Genomic DNA, 14,497 nt, shown 5'->3' on the forward strand with positions numbered 1-14,497 from the left:
AGAAGAACGAGCGAGAGTGTATCGAAAGGCGTTATATTAACGCTATCCCGTAAACCGGTGGTGGCGGCACAGACAGGGTGGCCAATTCACCACATACGTGTGTGTGTGTAAGCGGATCCAACACTGGGTTTAATATTTAAAATATGGCTTATTTTAAAGGATTTAAAGGGTCTAAACTCTACAAATCAGCCATTTTTGGGGTTAATTAAAAAAAAAAAAATTGCATAGTTAATTTATTGTACAATCTCTGTATACTACAGAAGAGATTGTTTATTAAAGTGATGTTTTTTTTGAGACCTGAAATTCAGTACTACAGTTAAGTATACAACAAATTGGCGACGAAGATTTAAAATTTTTTTTTTTTTGTTTGTTGCTAGTATATAACATATTTTATATACATATTGTTAGTAAAAAATATGTAAAAAAAAAAAAAAACCGAACTCGTTTAACATGACACAATCATCACGCAACGACGGAGCATCATCGGCGTCAGTAAGGACCATCTACTTGCAAGTCATCGGCACTCTGGGAATTTTCGATCAAGAGACGAATGTAAAGATATATTTCGCTCGGCTAAAGAACTTTTTCGCCGCCAACGGCATCACGGAGGAGAGTAAGAAGAGGGCAATTTTGCTATCCTCGATTTCGGAGGAAGTGCATAAAATTCTGTTCAGTCTGTGTTTGCCCGAGGACCCCGACGGTAAGACTTTTGAGTCGTTATCGGTCATACTGCAAAATCACTATGAGGCAAAAAAATCGTATTTTGCCGCCCGCCACCAGTTTTACCTAGCTCGTAAAAACCACGATGAAAGTGTGGTCCAGTGGGGCGCTCGCGTACGCGAACTTGCGTCTAAATGCGGTTTTGGGCCAGAGCTGGAGGTAGTAGTGCGGGACGTATTCGTTGTTGGAATGGGATCCGGCAAGATCCAGGATCGATTACTGGAGGAGGATGCGTCAGTAGCATCAACCACGCTGGTTAAGCTGATGGAGGTGGCGACCACGAAGGAGGCCAACATCAACGCGAGTAAAAAGTGGTCAAGGGAAACGACCAGTGCGCTCCACTTCACCAAACAGAAAGGGAGTCAAGTATACACGACACCGAAGCGAAATGGAGTTAAGCGGTCAAGTGGACTTCACCAGAATGCGGCCACGAGTAACCAAGCCAACGGGAAAGGGAAGTGCCAAGTATGCGGCCGTTCCAACCACGACACCGGATCATGCAGGTTTAAAAATTATTCTTGTAATGGGTGCGGGGTAGTAGGTCATTTGGCTCCTATGTGCAAAGCTAGGGGTACACAAAATAAAGGTACTAAGTATAAGGCGCAAAATAAGTTTTTAACGGTAAAGGAGCGGTCAGGCGATCACGATTCTTGCGTATATTTAATCGACTCTTTTTTTGCACTTAATGATATTTCCCACGATAAGCTTAAAGTAGCCCCGTATCGAATTAATTTAGCTGTCGAAGGTAAACCTATAACCTTTGAAATTGATACCGGTTCTGTGCACAGTATTATTTCCGAATCGATGTTTAAATCATTAATAGGTCCGAAGGTTATTGTCACTAACGACGTCGAGTTGTCAGATTACGTCGGCAATAGAATCACACCGATAGGTAAAGTCGCGCTCACCGTCACGTATAACAATAAAACAGCCGACATATGGGTGTATATTGTTCAAAACGGGGGACCACCGTTACTCGGTAGAAATGATTTATCAACGCTCGGTATTAATAACGTGTTAAACTTAAAGTGTAATTTTACCGGCGCAGAGGATAGCGTTGAAACGGTTTTAAAAAAGTATCCAAACGTGTTCAGTGAGGAGCTGGTGACTTTTAATGGATACAAAATATCACTAAAAGTAAAACCGGGGATCACGCCAAAGTTTTTTAAACATCGTCCAGTTCCTTTAGCATTAAGGGGAAAAGTTGAGACCGAGATAGATCGACTGTTGTCTATCAACGCTCTGATACCCGTCGACCACAGTGAATGGGCAACTCCCGTAGTTCCAATATTGAAAGGGGACGGTAGTGTCAGGCTGTGCGGAGACTTTAAAATTACCATAAATCCCGTGTTAGTCAGTACGGAATATCCCCTGCCCAAGATAGAACACCTTTACGCCAGAATAGCGGGCGCGAGATATTTTTCTAAAATAGACTTGAAGGACGCTTATCAGCAGTTGGTACTCGACGATAATTCACGCGCGTTAACGACCATAAATACGATTAAAGGTTTATTTAGGTACACACGCGTTCCGTTCGGTTTAAAATCATCGGCGGGTGAATTTCAGAAAGCAATTGAAAGTATCACAAAAAAAATAGAGGGAGTGGAAGTGTTCATTGATGATATCATTGTATCGGGTAAAACGGTGCCTGAACATAATGCACGTTTGGACCAACTTTTAAAAGCACTCGGTTCAGCAGGGCTAAAAGTAAGAGAGCGTAAGTGTAGTTTTTTGCAGACAGCGGTGGAATATCTAGGTCATAAAATAGACAGACAAGGTTTGCATACCTTAGATAAACACACAACCGCGATTAAGGAGGCAGCGGCGCCTCAGAACCGGTCCGAATTAAAAAGCTTCCTCGGGTTGGTAACATATTATACTAAATTCGTTAAAAACGCGGCACGGATTCTAAAACCATTGTACGACCTTTTAAAAGCGGGGGCAAAATGGTCTTGGTCCAAAGAAGCGGGCGACGCGTTTGATAATATCAAATCAATATTGTCGTCTAAACCCGTACTTGACCACTACGATCCGTCGGTACCAATTAAATTAATGGTGGACGCAAGTTCGATTGCGGTCGGCGCGGTAATCTCACAGGTATACGGCAACGCTGAAAAACCAGTAGCTTATGCTTCGCGTGTGTTGTCAGAAGCGGAACGTAAATACCCGCAAATCGAAAAAGAGGGATTAGCGATTATATACGGCGTTCAAAAGTTTTACGACTACTTGTACGCACGCAGATTTACCCTAGTTACCGATCACAAACCGCTCTACCACATTTTTGGGGAAAAGAAAGGTATACCGGTTTACGCGGCAAATAGACTCCAAAGGTGGGCTTATGTACTAACAGCATTCGATTATGACATTTTGTACGTTAAATCTGAGAAAAACGCGGCGGATTACTTATCGCGCATTAGAATAGGCACGGCAGATAAAGAATTAACGACGCCGCGGTGTCTTAATTTTATTAATGACGATTGCCCGTTTAACGTTAATTGGGTCAAAATAAAAACACAAACACGAGTGGATAAAACCTTATCTCAGGTAATTAAGGCTATCAACATTGGTGAGTGGCCCATACACGCGGATAAAAACGAGCTGCTTAAACCGTATTACACGCGTCGTCACGAAATCTCGACCGAACAGGACTGTTTGATGTGGGGGTACAGGGTAATTATACCAAGTAAATTTCGGGTGACCCTATTAGCAGAATTGCACTCTACGCATGCGGGGATGAGTTGTATGAAGGCGATCGCGCGTTCTTATTTTTGGTGGCCTAAGATCGACAGCGACATCGAGAATATGGCACGCAATTGCGAAAGTTGTATGCAGGTTAGACCCGCACCGCCGAAGGCAGTGCTAACGCCATGGAAGTGGCCGGAACACGTGTGGACGCGCCTACATGTAGACTTTTTAGGACCCTACAAAAATAAATTTTTTTTAGTCATAGTAGACGCGACTTCGAAATGGCTAGAAGTGTTCGAGGTAAGCGCATGTACGGCGACAATTGTCATTTTAAAAATGCAAGAACTTTTTGCACGTTTTGGAGTCCCTAAGGTTATTACTTCCGATGGAGCTAAGTGTTTCACAGGAACGGAATTCAGTACGTTTTGCGCCAACGGCGGCATTAAGCATTTGGTAGGGGCCCCGTTCCATCCACAAACGAACGGATCAGCCGAATCAGGGGTCAAATTAGTTAAACTTTTTTTTAAGAAAAATAAAACCACCAGTACTACACTATTGCAAAAATGTCTATTATTTTATCGCAATACACCGCACTCGGCCACACGCCAGACACCGGTGAAATTATTACTAGGTCGTAATATTCGAACACAATTCGATACCTTAATCCCGAGTACAAAGGACGTGGTTAGTGATCACCAGAATTCCCAAGTGAAACGTCACGGCAAACGGCAGCTCGAAATTAGGCAGGGAGACACAGTGGCCGTGCGTGATTACCGAAGGGGAGATAACAAGTGGTCAATGGGGACAGTATTAAACACCATGGGTAAACACGCGTTCGAGGTAGATACCGAGGCGGGCACGTGGAAGCGACACATAGACCAAACCATTAAAATACCAAATAGGGACCTGGGGGTACCCGAAGACGAAGGTCATGATAGTTCGTTCGAACCAAGGGAGGTACAAGATCAGGAGGTGGTCGAGGATGACGTAGACGGGGGAATTATGACTAGCTCGACTGGAAATTCTCGCCCGGTTAGAGTCAGGAGATCGCCTGATCGCTATAAGTCGTTAGATTTTAGAAAATAAGACGATTATCGTTATTTTTTTGTTTAAATTAGTTATAAGCACGAGCCTTGTTATTCTTAGGTATAAATTATGTGTAAATTACTATACAAAGAGATAGCATTGTTTTTAGTTGTATCTTTGTTCATTTTATTCGCACACCTTCTCAATCATGATTAAAATGTCTTATAAATAATTGTAAATAATTTGTAATTAAATGTAAGGGGAGAGGTGTTGTATATTGTTATACTGTATATTGTTATATTGTTATATTTATAATATGGTTATTCAGATAACACTAATTAATGTGTACGCAGTGGGGACTGTTCACGGCGTACGCTAATATTGAAAATAATTACTTGTCATTGCTGTTATAGCGTTTCATAATAAACGTCTTTTATTAATCCTAAAGTTGAGTTGTATTCTTCTACAGTTAAGTATACAACAATAATAATATGACATTTCCATAATATTATCTGTATGTAATATTGTATATATGTTTAATGTGTTAATTACCCGTAAATCTTGTATAGAGAGCTAAGTCATCTTTTTTGAATCTATCTAAAAAAATATATATATATATATGATAGCTAGTAAATCAGAGAATAACTAATATGTATAATATTTATATATATATGGATTGTGGTATAAAAATTTAAATTATACGTACCATCTGCAAACGTACAGACAACACAGACAGATAAAACAATAAAGTAGTAACTGTTAGTTGTCATTATAAATCGAATGAGAGTATACTGCGGTAAACGAGAATGTTAAACGTTAAGAACAACTGTAGGTATGTGAGGGAATCTAACGAATGAAGATCGAGTTACCTGTGTCGAGCAGTTAGCAAAAATATGAAAACTACACCTGATTATACAGAGTAAACAACAATAACTTAAAATATACCAACACAATATAGGTAATGTGTGCCATAAATTCGGGAGGGCCCTCGGTATTTAATTTGCAGAGACGATGCCAGAAAGACGAAGAAACATATTGCAAAGCGTTCAAATTGAGTAAATATTGTTCACTGTTGGTTCAGCTAAAAAAAATTCCATAATTTTTTTTATCCCCGCACTAGATCTACCTTCAGCCTAATTTTCAGACCTTGTGTTCTAAAACGTTGATGGAAAAAGATAAATATGGACAAAAGTTTCCCCCCGTTCTAGGGGATAGGGTTTAGAAATAGGGGAGAAGGAAGAAATTTGCGTTGGCTTTAAATCAAGGTTATCATCCCAAGTAACTAAACATGCGTTAAAATCACTTTGCACCATAAGACAGTAGTTATTTGTATAAATTTTTCTATAAAACTCAGAAATGTTTATAATTTTTACTGAAATTCTGAGGAAGATATCAGATTTTTTAAAAAGTCGGCAATTTCTCAAAAAATATAATATGCTATATTCTCCTGATAAAATTCAGAGATTTCTTTGAATTTTGATTTCTGTGATCGAATTGATTTTTTTTTTTTGTTGGCGAGTACATTTGTTATTAGGTATTAATAAAAATTACAATTGAAATTGAGTGGTAAAGGGTATTGTGAATAATAATAATTTTTACAACAAAATTTAAAACTTCATTTAAAAATGTACTACGAATTATTCATCGAATAACTATTGAAAAATGGGTACTAGTTTTCAAAATTATTGTAGTTTAACACATTTCAGAGTACAGCCAAATAAAAAAATGTGTTGTTTTCGTAAGAAAAGACACAGGTGTTAAAGCCTCTTAATGATGTCAAGGTGAATTTTGTTTGGTTACATTAAACAAGTTATGCGCAGTTATTCTCTTCGCAACTTGAGAACTCGAAGTAAATTTAAAATGGACATTAAAAGTACAAAACAAGAAAACAAGTATCATCTTTCCCTAAAAGAAAATATACTGCAACATGATAATGTCTTGTGGCATTCCCCCTTCTCGAAGCTAAACTATCAGAAGACGTTCGTCCAAATTGTTTGTTTAATCATTCAGATAGGATTTTGTCGTTCCCAAAACTGTATTTTTAATTATTACTATAGCCATTTTTGTAGAGCTTCTAATTTTCACAAATTATTGGCTAATAGACGGTTACAAAAATGCATGCGGTTTTAACTAATGATCAAGTTACCTATGTCGACATAGGTAACAAAAATATAGAAACTACACCTGATCATACAGAACAAACAACAATAACTTAATATATACCAACACAAATGTAATGCGTCCCAAAGATTTGGGGAGGCCCCTCAATTTTTAATATGCAGAGAGCAGGCCAGAAAGACGAAAAACATGTTGAAAGCGTTCGAATTGAGTAAATATTGTTCACTGTTGATTCAGCTTAAAAATGCCCAACTTTTTTTTAGCCTCTCACTAGATCTACCCGCAGTCTAATTTTCAGGCCTTGAGTCATAAAACTTTGATGGAAAAAGATTAATATAGACAACATTTTCCACCCCTTCTAGGTTAGGTTAGGTTAGGAATAGGGTTTGGGAAATGGTTTTGGTTTATTAGTACTTTATGCGTCTACTTACTTTATTTTGAAAATTTAACATACAATACAAATTTGAAACAAATGGTGTTTTTTTTTTTTTTTTTTTTAATAGCGCGCTGAATATTTTTAATAAGTTCAAAATATGTACATTTTTGAGCTTTTTTTTATTTTAGGTTAGGTTTATTTTAAGTTTTTGAAATGTTTGTTTCAATACTTACATGATAAACTTGTTCATGTAGGACATTAAATGTATTCGTAGATTGATAATATTATCTACCAATAATCATGTTTCGTTTTAATTCAAACTATAAGCTTTTATATTTAATATTGGCCTTAATATCAAATTAGAAAACTTATATTTTTAACGCCGGTTTTTTTTACAAAGATTTACTCGTTGTACCGTTTTTAAAGCTCATTGAAATGTAAACATTTTTTTTTTCATTTAGGTAATAACTAGCTTATAAATTACAAAGATGCATACAGTTTTTGTTAGGTATTCATAAAACCTACAAAAAAATACAGAGACCGGCCGGTAAAATGCTTGTCAGGAATTGGAATATATTATAATAATTTATATTTGGCGTAAGGATGAACCTTTTTTGGGATAGATTGAGATTGATAAAATATCGTGCACGTGAATTGTTAAAATAATAACATATTTTGATATTTAACTAGAAAAATATGTAGGTTACTCATATACAAATACATAAGTTTAAAGAAAACCGGATGTGTAACTAATGTGTTCTGATGGCTCATGCTTAACTACTAGACAAAAAATAATTATTATTAACCAAAATACAAAATTACAGTTCTCTGGAAATAATAATATGGTTGTTCTTAATTTCAAAACAAGTGTCCATATAAATAATTTTATTTTGAGTATTGAAAATGGTGTAATCATCATAGGGTATTTGTAAAATTTTAGAAAAACTAAAGCAACTCACAGAAAAAATTACTAATAGTGTTAAATAAACACATACATATAAAACACTTAAAAAGCTACATGACTAACAGAAACATATTGGAACTCATCCCGGATTTGGAGGATAACGTAAATAATACTCGTTTCAAGGTCTAAATGATCTTCAGTTTATCTTCCCAGCTAAATGCTCATACTTGCTACAACATATTGTAAGACAAGAATGACACGTAGTCCGTATCCCATTATGTCTATTGATTGGAGGCTAGGTCAGGATTTTCGTTGGAAAATAATTAACTGTATTCAATTATTGAATAGTTAAAATTTGCCTGGCCCATTCAATATTAGCTGTTGTCCACAGTTTCTATGCGAATTGCGCGATCCAGGAATAGTTATAACAGCTATATAGTTTAATGGGCGTTGTGGTTCTATTATAATAAAGCATAAGCTCAACATTTCTGTTTTAAAACTTGCAATATCTAATATTTTTAATCACTTTTACAATATGATTTTAAACTACAGTTAAAACTGTTTAATATAACTGTTTTTTTTTAAGAGATTCTTTTTTAGAACAGATTCAAAAATAGATTTTCTTTATTTTGATATATGTTTGCAATAGTGTATATAAAGGTAGAGTACTACCTGTTTATGAGAGCGTTGTTTAAAACACATTGTTATAATATTCTAGTACAAAATACAAAGACACCCATACAAGAGTTAAACTTTATTCTCTTTAAAACATTTTATTTTAACATTACGAGAGCTATTATATTTTACAAATCAATTTTTATAGGTTTTGATTTCGTTATTAACGTTTAAGTATGCTATGAAGCAGACAAGCAAATGCACTAAAAATAACCCAGGTTTATTTTTAATTGTATTATGTTTCATTTTTTGTGTTTTTAAATGCTTAAAAGAATTGTTCTGTATGATATTACTCTATTGTTACATACATAATAATGATGACCAATTTTTGTTAAAATCAAAAATAAAGGTTGTATTAAAATATTTGTCATTTGTGTACATTTCAGCTGTCATTGTAAAAAGTGCTGTATTTTATGCAAAAACCCGAAACCTTGGTTTTTGTACAATACGGAAAATGCGAATAAAATTTAAATACTAATTTTCAATTTATATCTATTAACTGTACATTAGTGCCTTAGCGTATAGAAGAATAAAGAAAAAAAAAATTAAACATTTTCTCCGCCTCGAGTCAAAAAAACCAATATTCAGAACGATATAAATTTTCCATCATAAATAAATAATTGTAGTTCAACATAAATAAAAAAAATTAGTATGATTTGTCTGCATAATGTGCATTTTTTTATTGTAGCATTGTTTTGGTGGACAAACAATGTAAAAAAAAGCCTGTTTTATTTTTAGTACTTTTTTTATAATCATTAAAATTAACATAAAAAGTAATGTAATATTGTAAGAGGAACTGTAATATCTTAGCAAAAGAATAGAATTCGAACAGAATGATGAAAACTTAAAATCCAAACACTAAAATTGATTAATACATTTCGTCTATAATTTTTGGTTTTAAAAATATTTGTTGCTATTCGAAAAAAACTAAGTCGATACTTGTATTACGTATACAAGTAAGGGCTTCGGTTTTTTTCAAATGGGAACACATGTTTCTAATTCCATAAACGTGTAGACTACACATTTTTCAAGAATGTCAGAAGATGAACTTTAAATTTTCAATTTATTTTCCTGTATTGTAGCACTCTGTTTTTACAATAATTATAGATTAATTTTTAAATTGTTTTATCAAACACATATTATCATTGATTATAAATATTATCTATAATATAGTATATATAATATCTACAGTATTTATAATCAATGATAACATGTATTAAATAAAAGAAACCTTTTCAAGAATACCTAACCGAAAATATTGTACTTATGGGAGTTTCGTGCAGTCGGATTTTTTTTTACGTTTTAGACTGAAAAACTAAACAAACTATCGACTATACTTAGGATGGTCCGATTTCAATTTTGTAGTAAACAGATTTTTAATTTTTTTTCTTTTCTCGTGTAAAATAAATTGGGTTTTAATGTTTTAGAATTTTTTTATTGTAGCATAGTTTTGATGGACAAACAATATAAAAAAAAAAATCCTGAAACCCTACATTATAATAATTTATATTTGGCGTAAGGATGAACCTTTTTTGGGATAGATTGAGATTGATAAAATATCGTGCCCGTATATTGTTAAAATAATAACATATTTTGATATTAACTAACTAGAAAATTATGTAGGTTACTTATGTACAAATACGCAGGTTTAAAAAAACCAGACGTGTAACGTTCTGATAGCTTTAGCTTAACTACTAGACTAAAAAGAAAAACAAAATGTCCAAAATACAAACCAATAAACAAAAACACATCAACTAAAATACAAAGTTACAGTTCTGTGGAAATAATAACATTTTTGCATGCTAACAATTAACATATTTAAGAAAACTAAAATACTATGCACAAGCTGTTTAAGTCTGAGATAGAGTTTTAGTTAAAACTAGAAACAATAATCGGGCAGTTCGTTATGTTTGATAAAGTGTAAATAACAATTCGGGCAAAATCTGATATCTATAAATCAACTGTCGCCCAGTGTCATAACTATGTCCTGGGAAATCTTATATTGCACATAGTAAAAAAATAGACACTAAATAATAACATTGATACTCTAATATAATGAAAACAACTATGGTTGTAAGTGAGTAAGTCATAAATTGATAAGTTTTGTACAATTATTATTTATTATTGTTATCAAACAAATTGCAGCCCACAAAATACTTTACGACTGAGTGATGGTATTGTCGAGTTAGGACGTTTTAGGAAATTGATCTAGGACTTATGTTTTATTTGGCAATAGCCGCAATATTTTGTCTTAATTATGAGTTAATTAAAAGATATAAAAAGAGTTATATTATTTGCCATATATAAGTAAATATTGTTTGTGCTTTTATGCCAAAGAGTGGATCTTAAACATGTTTATTAGAACTAAAATTATATAATAAAGGTATTGTTTTTTATGTGTGCTTATTGTCTATTTGGAAAATATAAAATAAAGTCAAGTAATAGTTTAAACTATTCAAATCAATGTAAATCTGTAAGTTCTCCAGGTAGATTTTGGGACTAGGGTAAAATGCGAAACAAGTTGATTTGGTCGATTAGACTGAATATTACTAATAATTGCTCTAGACCTAAATAAAAACAAATGTAAGTTCAAAAAATTTGTCTAAGATATATGTTGTACTTGACAATAGCTCTAAATAAGTTTTTAAGGTCAATTACGCACGAAAAACACATTATCATATATTTATATTAAAATATTTTTATTGTGTTATTATGACATTATATTGTTTTTTAAATGAAACTATTATAATTTTATGTGTATTTAAAATAAAAAACTGTATAATGTTTATTTTTTTTTTATTCAGGAAATATCAATTATCTTCAACGTTTATAGTTCCAAAGCGCCAATCTTGTACGTCAAACGTATAAATGAATGAGAACTTATCACCGTGTGGTAACGCTTCGTTTTCGTCAATTTTTTTCATAACATCATTGTATGCAGGAGAACTAAAAATAAAATAGTTATAGCTTTATTTTTTAATATTCTATGCAATAGCCCAAGTATTTTTTAAAAAATGAAAGAAGTCAATTGCTCTTGATTGTAGTTAATTATATTGTAATACGTTAATAAGAAGACACTATCAAAAAAAAAAAAATATCCAAGCTAAAGCATCACAAAATAAAAATTTAATTTCCTATAAGAGATACTGGATATTTGGATTGGCTAACATTTTTATGTACTTTTTATTATTTAGTTAATGTTGTGCCTATATTCTGTGTGATTTGGGTGAGGGGGAAGTGGGGCACATCCACCACAGATAATGACCAGTTCAAATTGTGCCCTTCCCCTTTTAAAAAATTTTGGCCTCGGCCTGGCCCACCTAATGCAAAAGTTTTGGCGCCGTTACTGAACTCAACTGGTTTTGACATTGTAAAAAATAAGTTGAAAATGTTTTTCCTAGTAAAACGTCGATAGAAATATGAATACTCACTCTTTTTTTATAATAAGCATTGAACCTGTAAAGCAGAAAAGTTGTTTATAAAATATTTTACATTATAATAAAATATCTGTGTCGAAATGTTTTGTCATAAGTGTAGCAAATAATGGACACTTCCCCACTCCCCGTTTATACTAATAAGGTTAAGAAAATTGTAACTTAGTTTATTAAATAAAAATGTGTACAATAAGAAAGTATTAAACTAAGTGGCCGTGTTTCTTAGTGCTTTTATCACTTTAGGTGATAATAATTTCTTTAAACCTGTGACTTCCCCGTTTCCACTATGACTGGACACCACTTGTCTGGCTTTTTTAGAATTTAAAATACTTAAATAAAATATAGTTGATAAAACAGTAAAAAAAAATTTGAACAATTATTTAAAATTATATGAAACAAAATATTGCCCTCGAAAAACTAAGCCAAAATATCAGCACATTCGGCCTGTTAAACGTATAAAAACTATTTTTTAAATAATATAACAAACACTAGTTATGACGAAATTGTGCTTAAAAATTATAAGGACAAAAACGCTGGACCGATTTGTTCATTTAGCAAGTCTATGTTTGTTACTGTCATAGATTAAAAAATCTAAATTAAAAAATTTCATTATGTCTAGATTAGTATAATCTGGATCAAGGGAGAGCCCGCAGGTAAAAATTCTGGGGGGTACACATTTATTTTAATTTTCAGAAAACCAAGGAGGGAAGTTCCCCGCCCCCTGTCCATGTGGGTACCCTTGGTACCTGGATGTTCACCTGCAATGAAAGTAATTATAAAATTTTACCTAAAACTTGATTTAAAAAATTCATATTTACTTGATCTATCACTATGCAACGGACTTTTACCATCTGCAAGGAAAATATTATAAAATAACATTTTGTCTTAGAACCCATTTTATTATACTTTTACCTTCAGCTACAAACTTCAAACCGCCGAGCACTTGAATAAAACAAAATATTACTTTAAAATGAATGCCTTAGTCAAGTTTGGAATACATTAGTGTAAAGTAATTGATAATCTATCAATTTTTAAATACATTTTTATTTTTATCAAAATCTCCTTCAGCTCCTATTCAGCACATTTCAATATAATGGAGCAGCATTTAATTTATCTTATTAATATATTGAAATATGAACAATACAATTAATTATTTTTCTTTTTTTAATGCAATTATAGAACTTAAAAAATATATTGTACATAATTTAAAAGTCGTATTTGGGTTTTAAGTAAATTTTCTTAAAATTTAAGCAATTATGAACACTCAACTTAGTAAGGAACATTTTATCTCATTAATTTTGTTTTGGTTCTGAACTCAAACTATTTTATAACCTCAACTTTAAATTAGACTTGGGAATCAAGACATTTAAGAATAAAGTTTAAAGTTAGAAAAGCATATTTAAAAAAAAAAATGATTATTAATTTGTTTTGCTTAGTTACACGCCACTACCAAGTAGCTGGCTAATCATAGGCGGACTTAAGGATAGACAATAAAGGCTTAGCCCTTTTAGTTTGGGTTAAAGTTGGGCAGAGTCTCCAGTCGGCCCAAAAATTATAATAAATTACATGTACTATATTATACATATATACCCCAACAAAAATCCAGTCTTATGTTCACTTGTGATTATTATTATAATAAAAATAACATCCACATAATATTGTGAGTATGTATACTTAAGGTAAACATAATTATAATTACCATCCGCCATTGGTAAGAGAAGTAAGTCATGTTTTTTGAATCTATCTAAAAAAACAAAATTAACAATAAATGTATTGTGAAAATATGATAGCTGGTTAGATAAATCATAGGATATATATATATATATATATATCTGTATTTATATCTAGGTTTGTAGTATAAAAACTTAAATTATACATACCATCTGCAAACGAACAAACAACACAGACGGATAAAACAATAAAGAAGCACCTGATAGTTGCCATTATAAAGCGAATGAGAGTATACTGCGGTAAAGAGAATATTAAACGTTAAGAACAACTGTAGGATTGTGAGGGAATCTAACGAATGAAGATCGAGTTACCTATATCGAGCCGTTAGCAAAAATATAAAAACTACACCTGATCATACAGAGTAAACAACAATAATTTAAAATTTACCAACACAAAATATGTAATGTGTGCCATAGATTTGGGAGGGCCCTCAGTTATTAATTTGCAGAGAGTATGCCAGAAAGACGAAAAACATGTTGTAAAGCGTTCAAATTGAATAAAAATTGTTCACTGTTGATTCAGCTAAAAAAAATCCCATATATTTTTTTAACCCCGCGCTAGATCTACCTTCAGCCTAATTTTCAGACCTTGTGTTCTAAAATTTTGCTCGAAAATGATAAATTTAGACAAAATAGTTACCACCCCTTCTGGGGTTTGGGAAATTGTTTCGGTTATTTTATTGTTTTGGTTATTTTTGTACTTTAATTGTCTACTTACTTTATCTTAAAAATATAATACCATACAAATTTGAAACTAATTGGACTGTTCTTTTAACTAATTAAACCACCATTTAACCTCATACAAAGTTTATATTTTTATAATTATATT

At 32.7% G+C, this 14,497-nt stretch overlaps 2 protein-coding genes across 2 annotated transcripts; one reads left to right on the plus strand and one right to left on the minus strand.

Moving 5' to 3' along the window:
• The first annotated feature begins 450 nt into the window (after positions 1 to 450).
• LOC126838602 (uncharacterized protein K02A2.6-like) lies at positions 451 to 4,773 on the plus strand. Its single transcript, XM_050573571.1, has 2 exons — positions 451 to 2,878; positions 4,760 to 4,773. The coding sequence occupies exons 1-2, from the start codon at positions 451 to 453 to the stop codon at positions 4,771 to 4,773; spliced, it is 2,442 nt and encodes an 813-aa protein (XP_050429528.1).
• Positions 4,774 to 11,242: 6,469 nt separating this feature from the next.
• LOC126835184 (uncharacterized) lies at positions 11,243 to 13,938 on the minus strand. The gene is made up of 6 exons (XM_050567589.1): positions 13,819 to 13,938; positions 13,638 to 13,682; positions 12,851 to 12,880; positions 12,757 to 12,789; positions 11,936 to 11,960; positions 11,243 to 11,450 (listed from the first exon to the last, which is right to left on the minus strand). Exons 1-6 carry the CDS (start codon positions 13,880 to 13,882, stop codon positions 11,315 to 11,317), a joined length of 333 nt encoding a protein of 110 aa, XP_050423546.1. The 5' UTR covers positions 13,883 to 13,938; the 3' UTR covers positions 11,243 to 11,314.
• Between the last annotated feature and the right edge of the window lie 559 nt (positions 13,939 to 14,497).

Source organism: Adelges cooleyi, unplaced genomic scaffold (assembly GCF_023614345.1).
Source record: "Adelges cooleyi isolate 19-005CV unplaced genomic scaffold, UGA_ACOO_1.1 ACOO_flye_CR_arks_rails_tigmint_CR_PRNA_0, whole genome shotgun sequence".
Lineage (NCBI taxonomy): Eukaryota > Metazoa > Arthropoda > Insecta > Hemiptera > Adelgidae > Adelges > Adelges cooleyi.

What these genes read in the sequence shown, in the direction of transcription:
- LOC126838602 (XM_050573571.1), top strand. Translation starts at nt 451, where the DNA reads ATGACACAATCATCACGCAACGACGGAGCATCATCGGCGTCAGTAAGG.
- LOC126835184 (XM_050567589.1), bottom strand. Translation starts at nt 13,882, where the DNA reads ATGGCAACTATCAGGTGCTTCTTTATTGTTTTATCCGTCTGTGTTGTT. An exon ending in TTTGAAGTTTGTAGCTGAAG is followed by an intron (nt 12,790 to 12,850) that starts GTAAAAGTATAA and finishes TTTTCCTTGCAG; the next exon opens with ATGGTAAAAGTCCGTTGCAT. An exon ending in ATGCTTATTATAAAAAAAGA is followed by an intron (nt 11,451 to 11,935) that starts GTGAGTATTCAT and finishes TTTTATTTTTAG; the next exon opens with TTCTCCTGCATACAATGATG.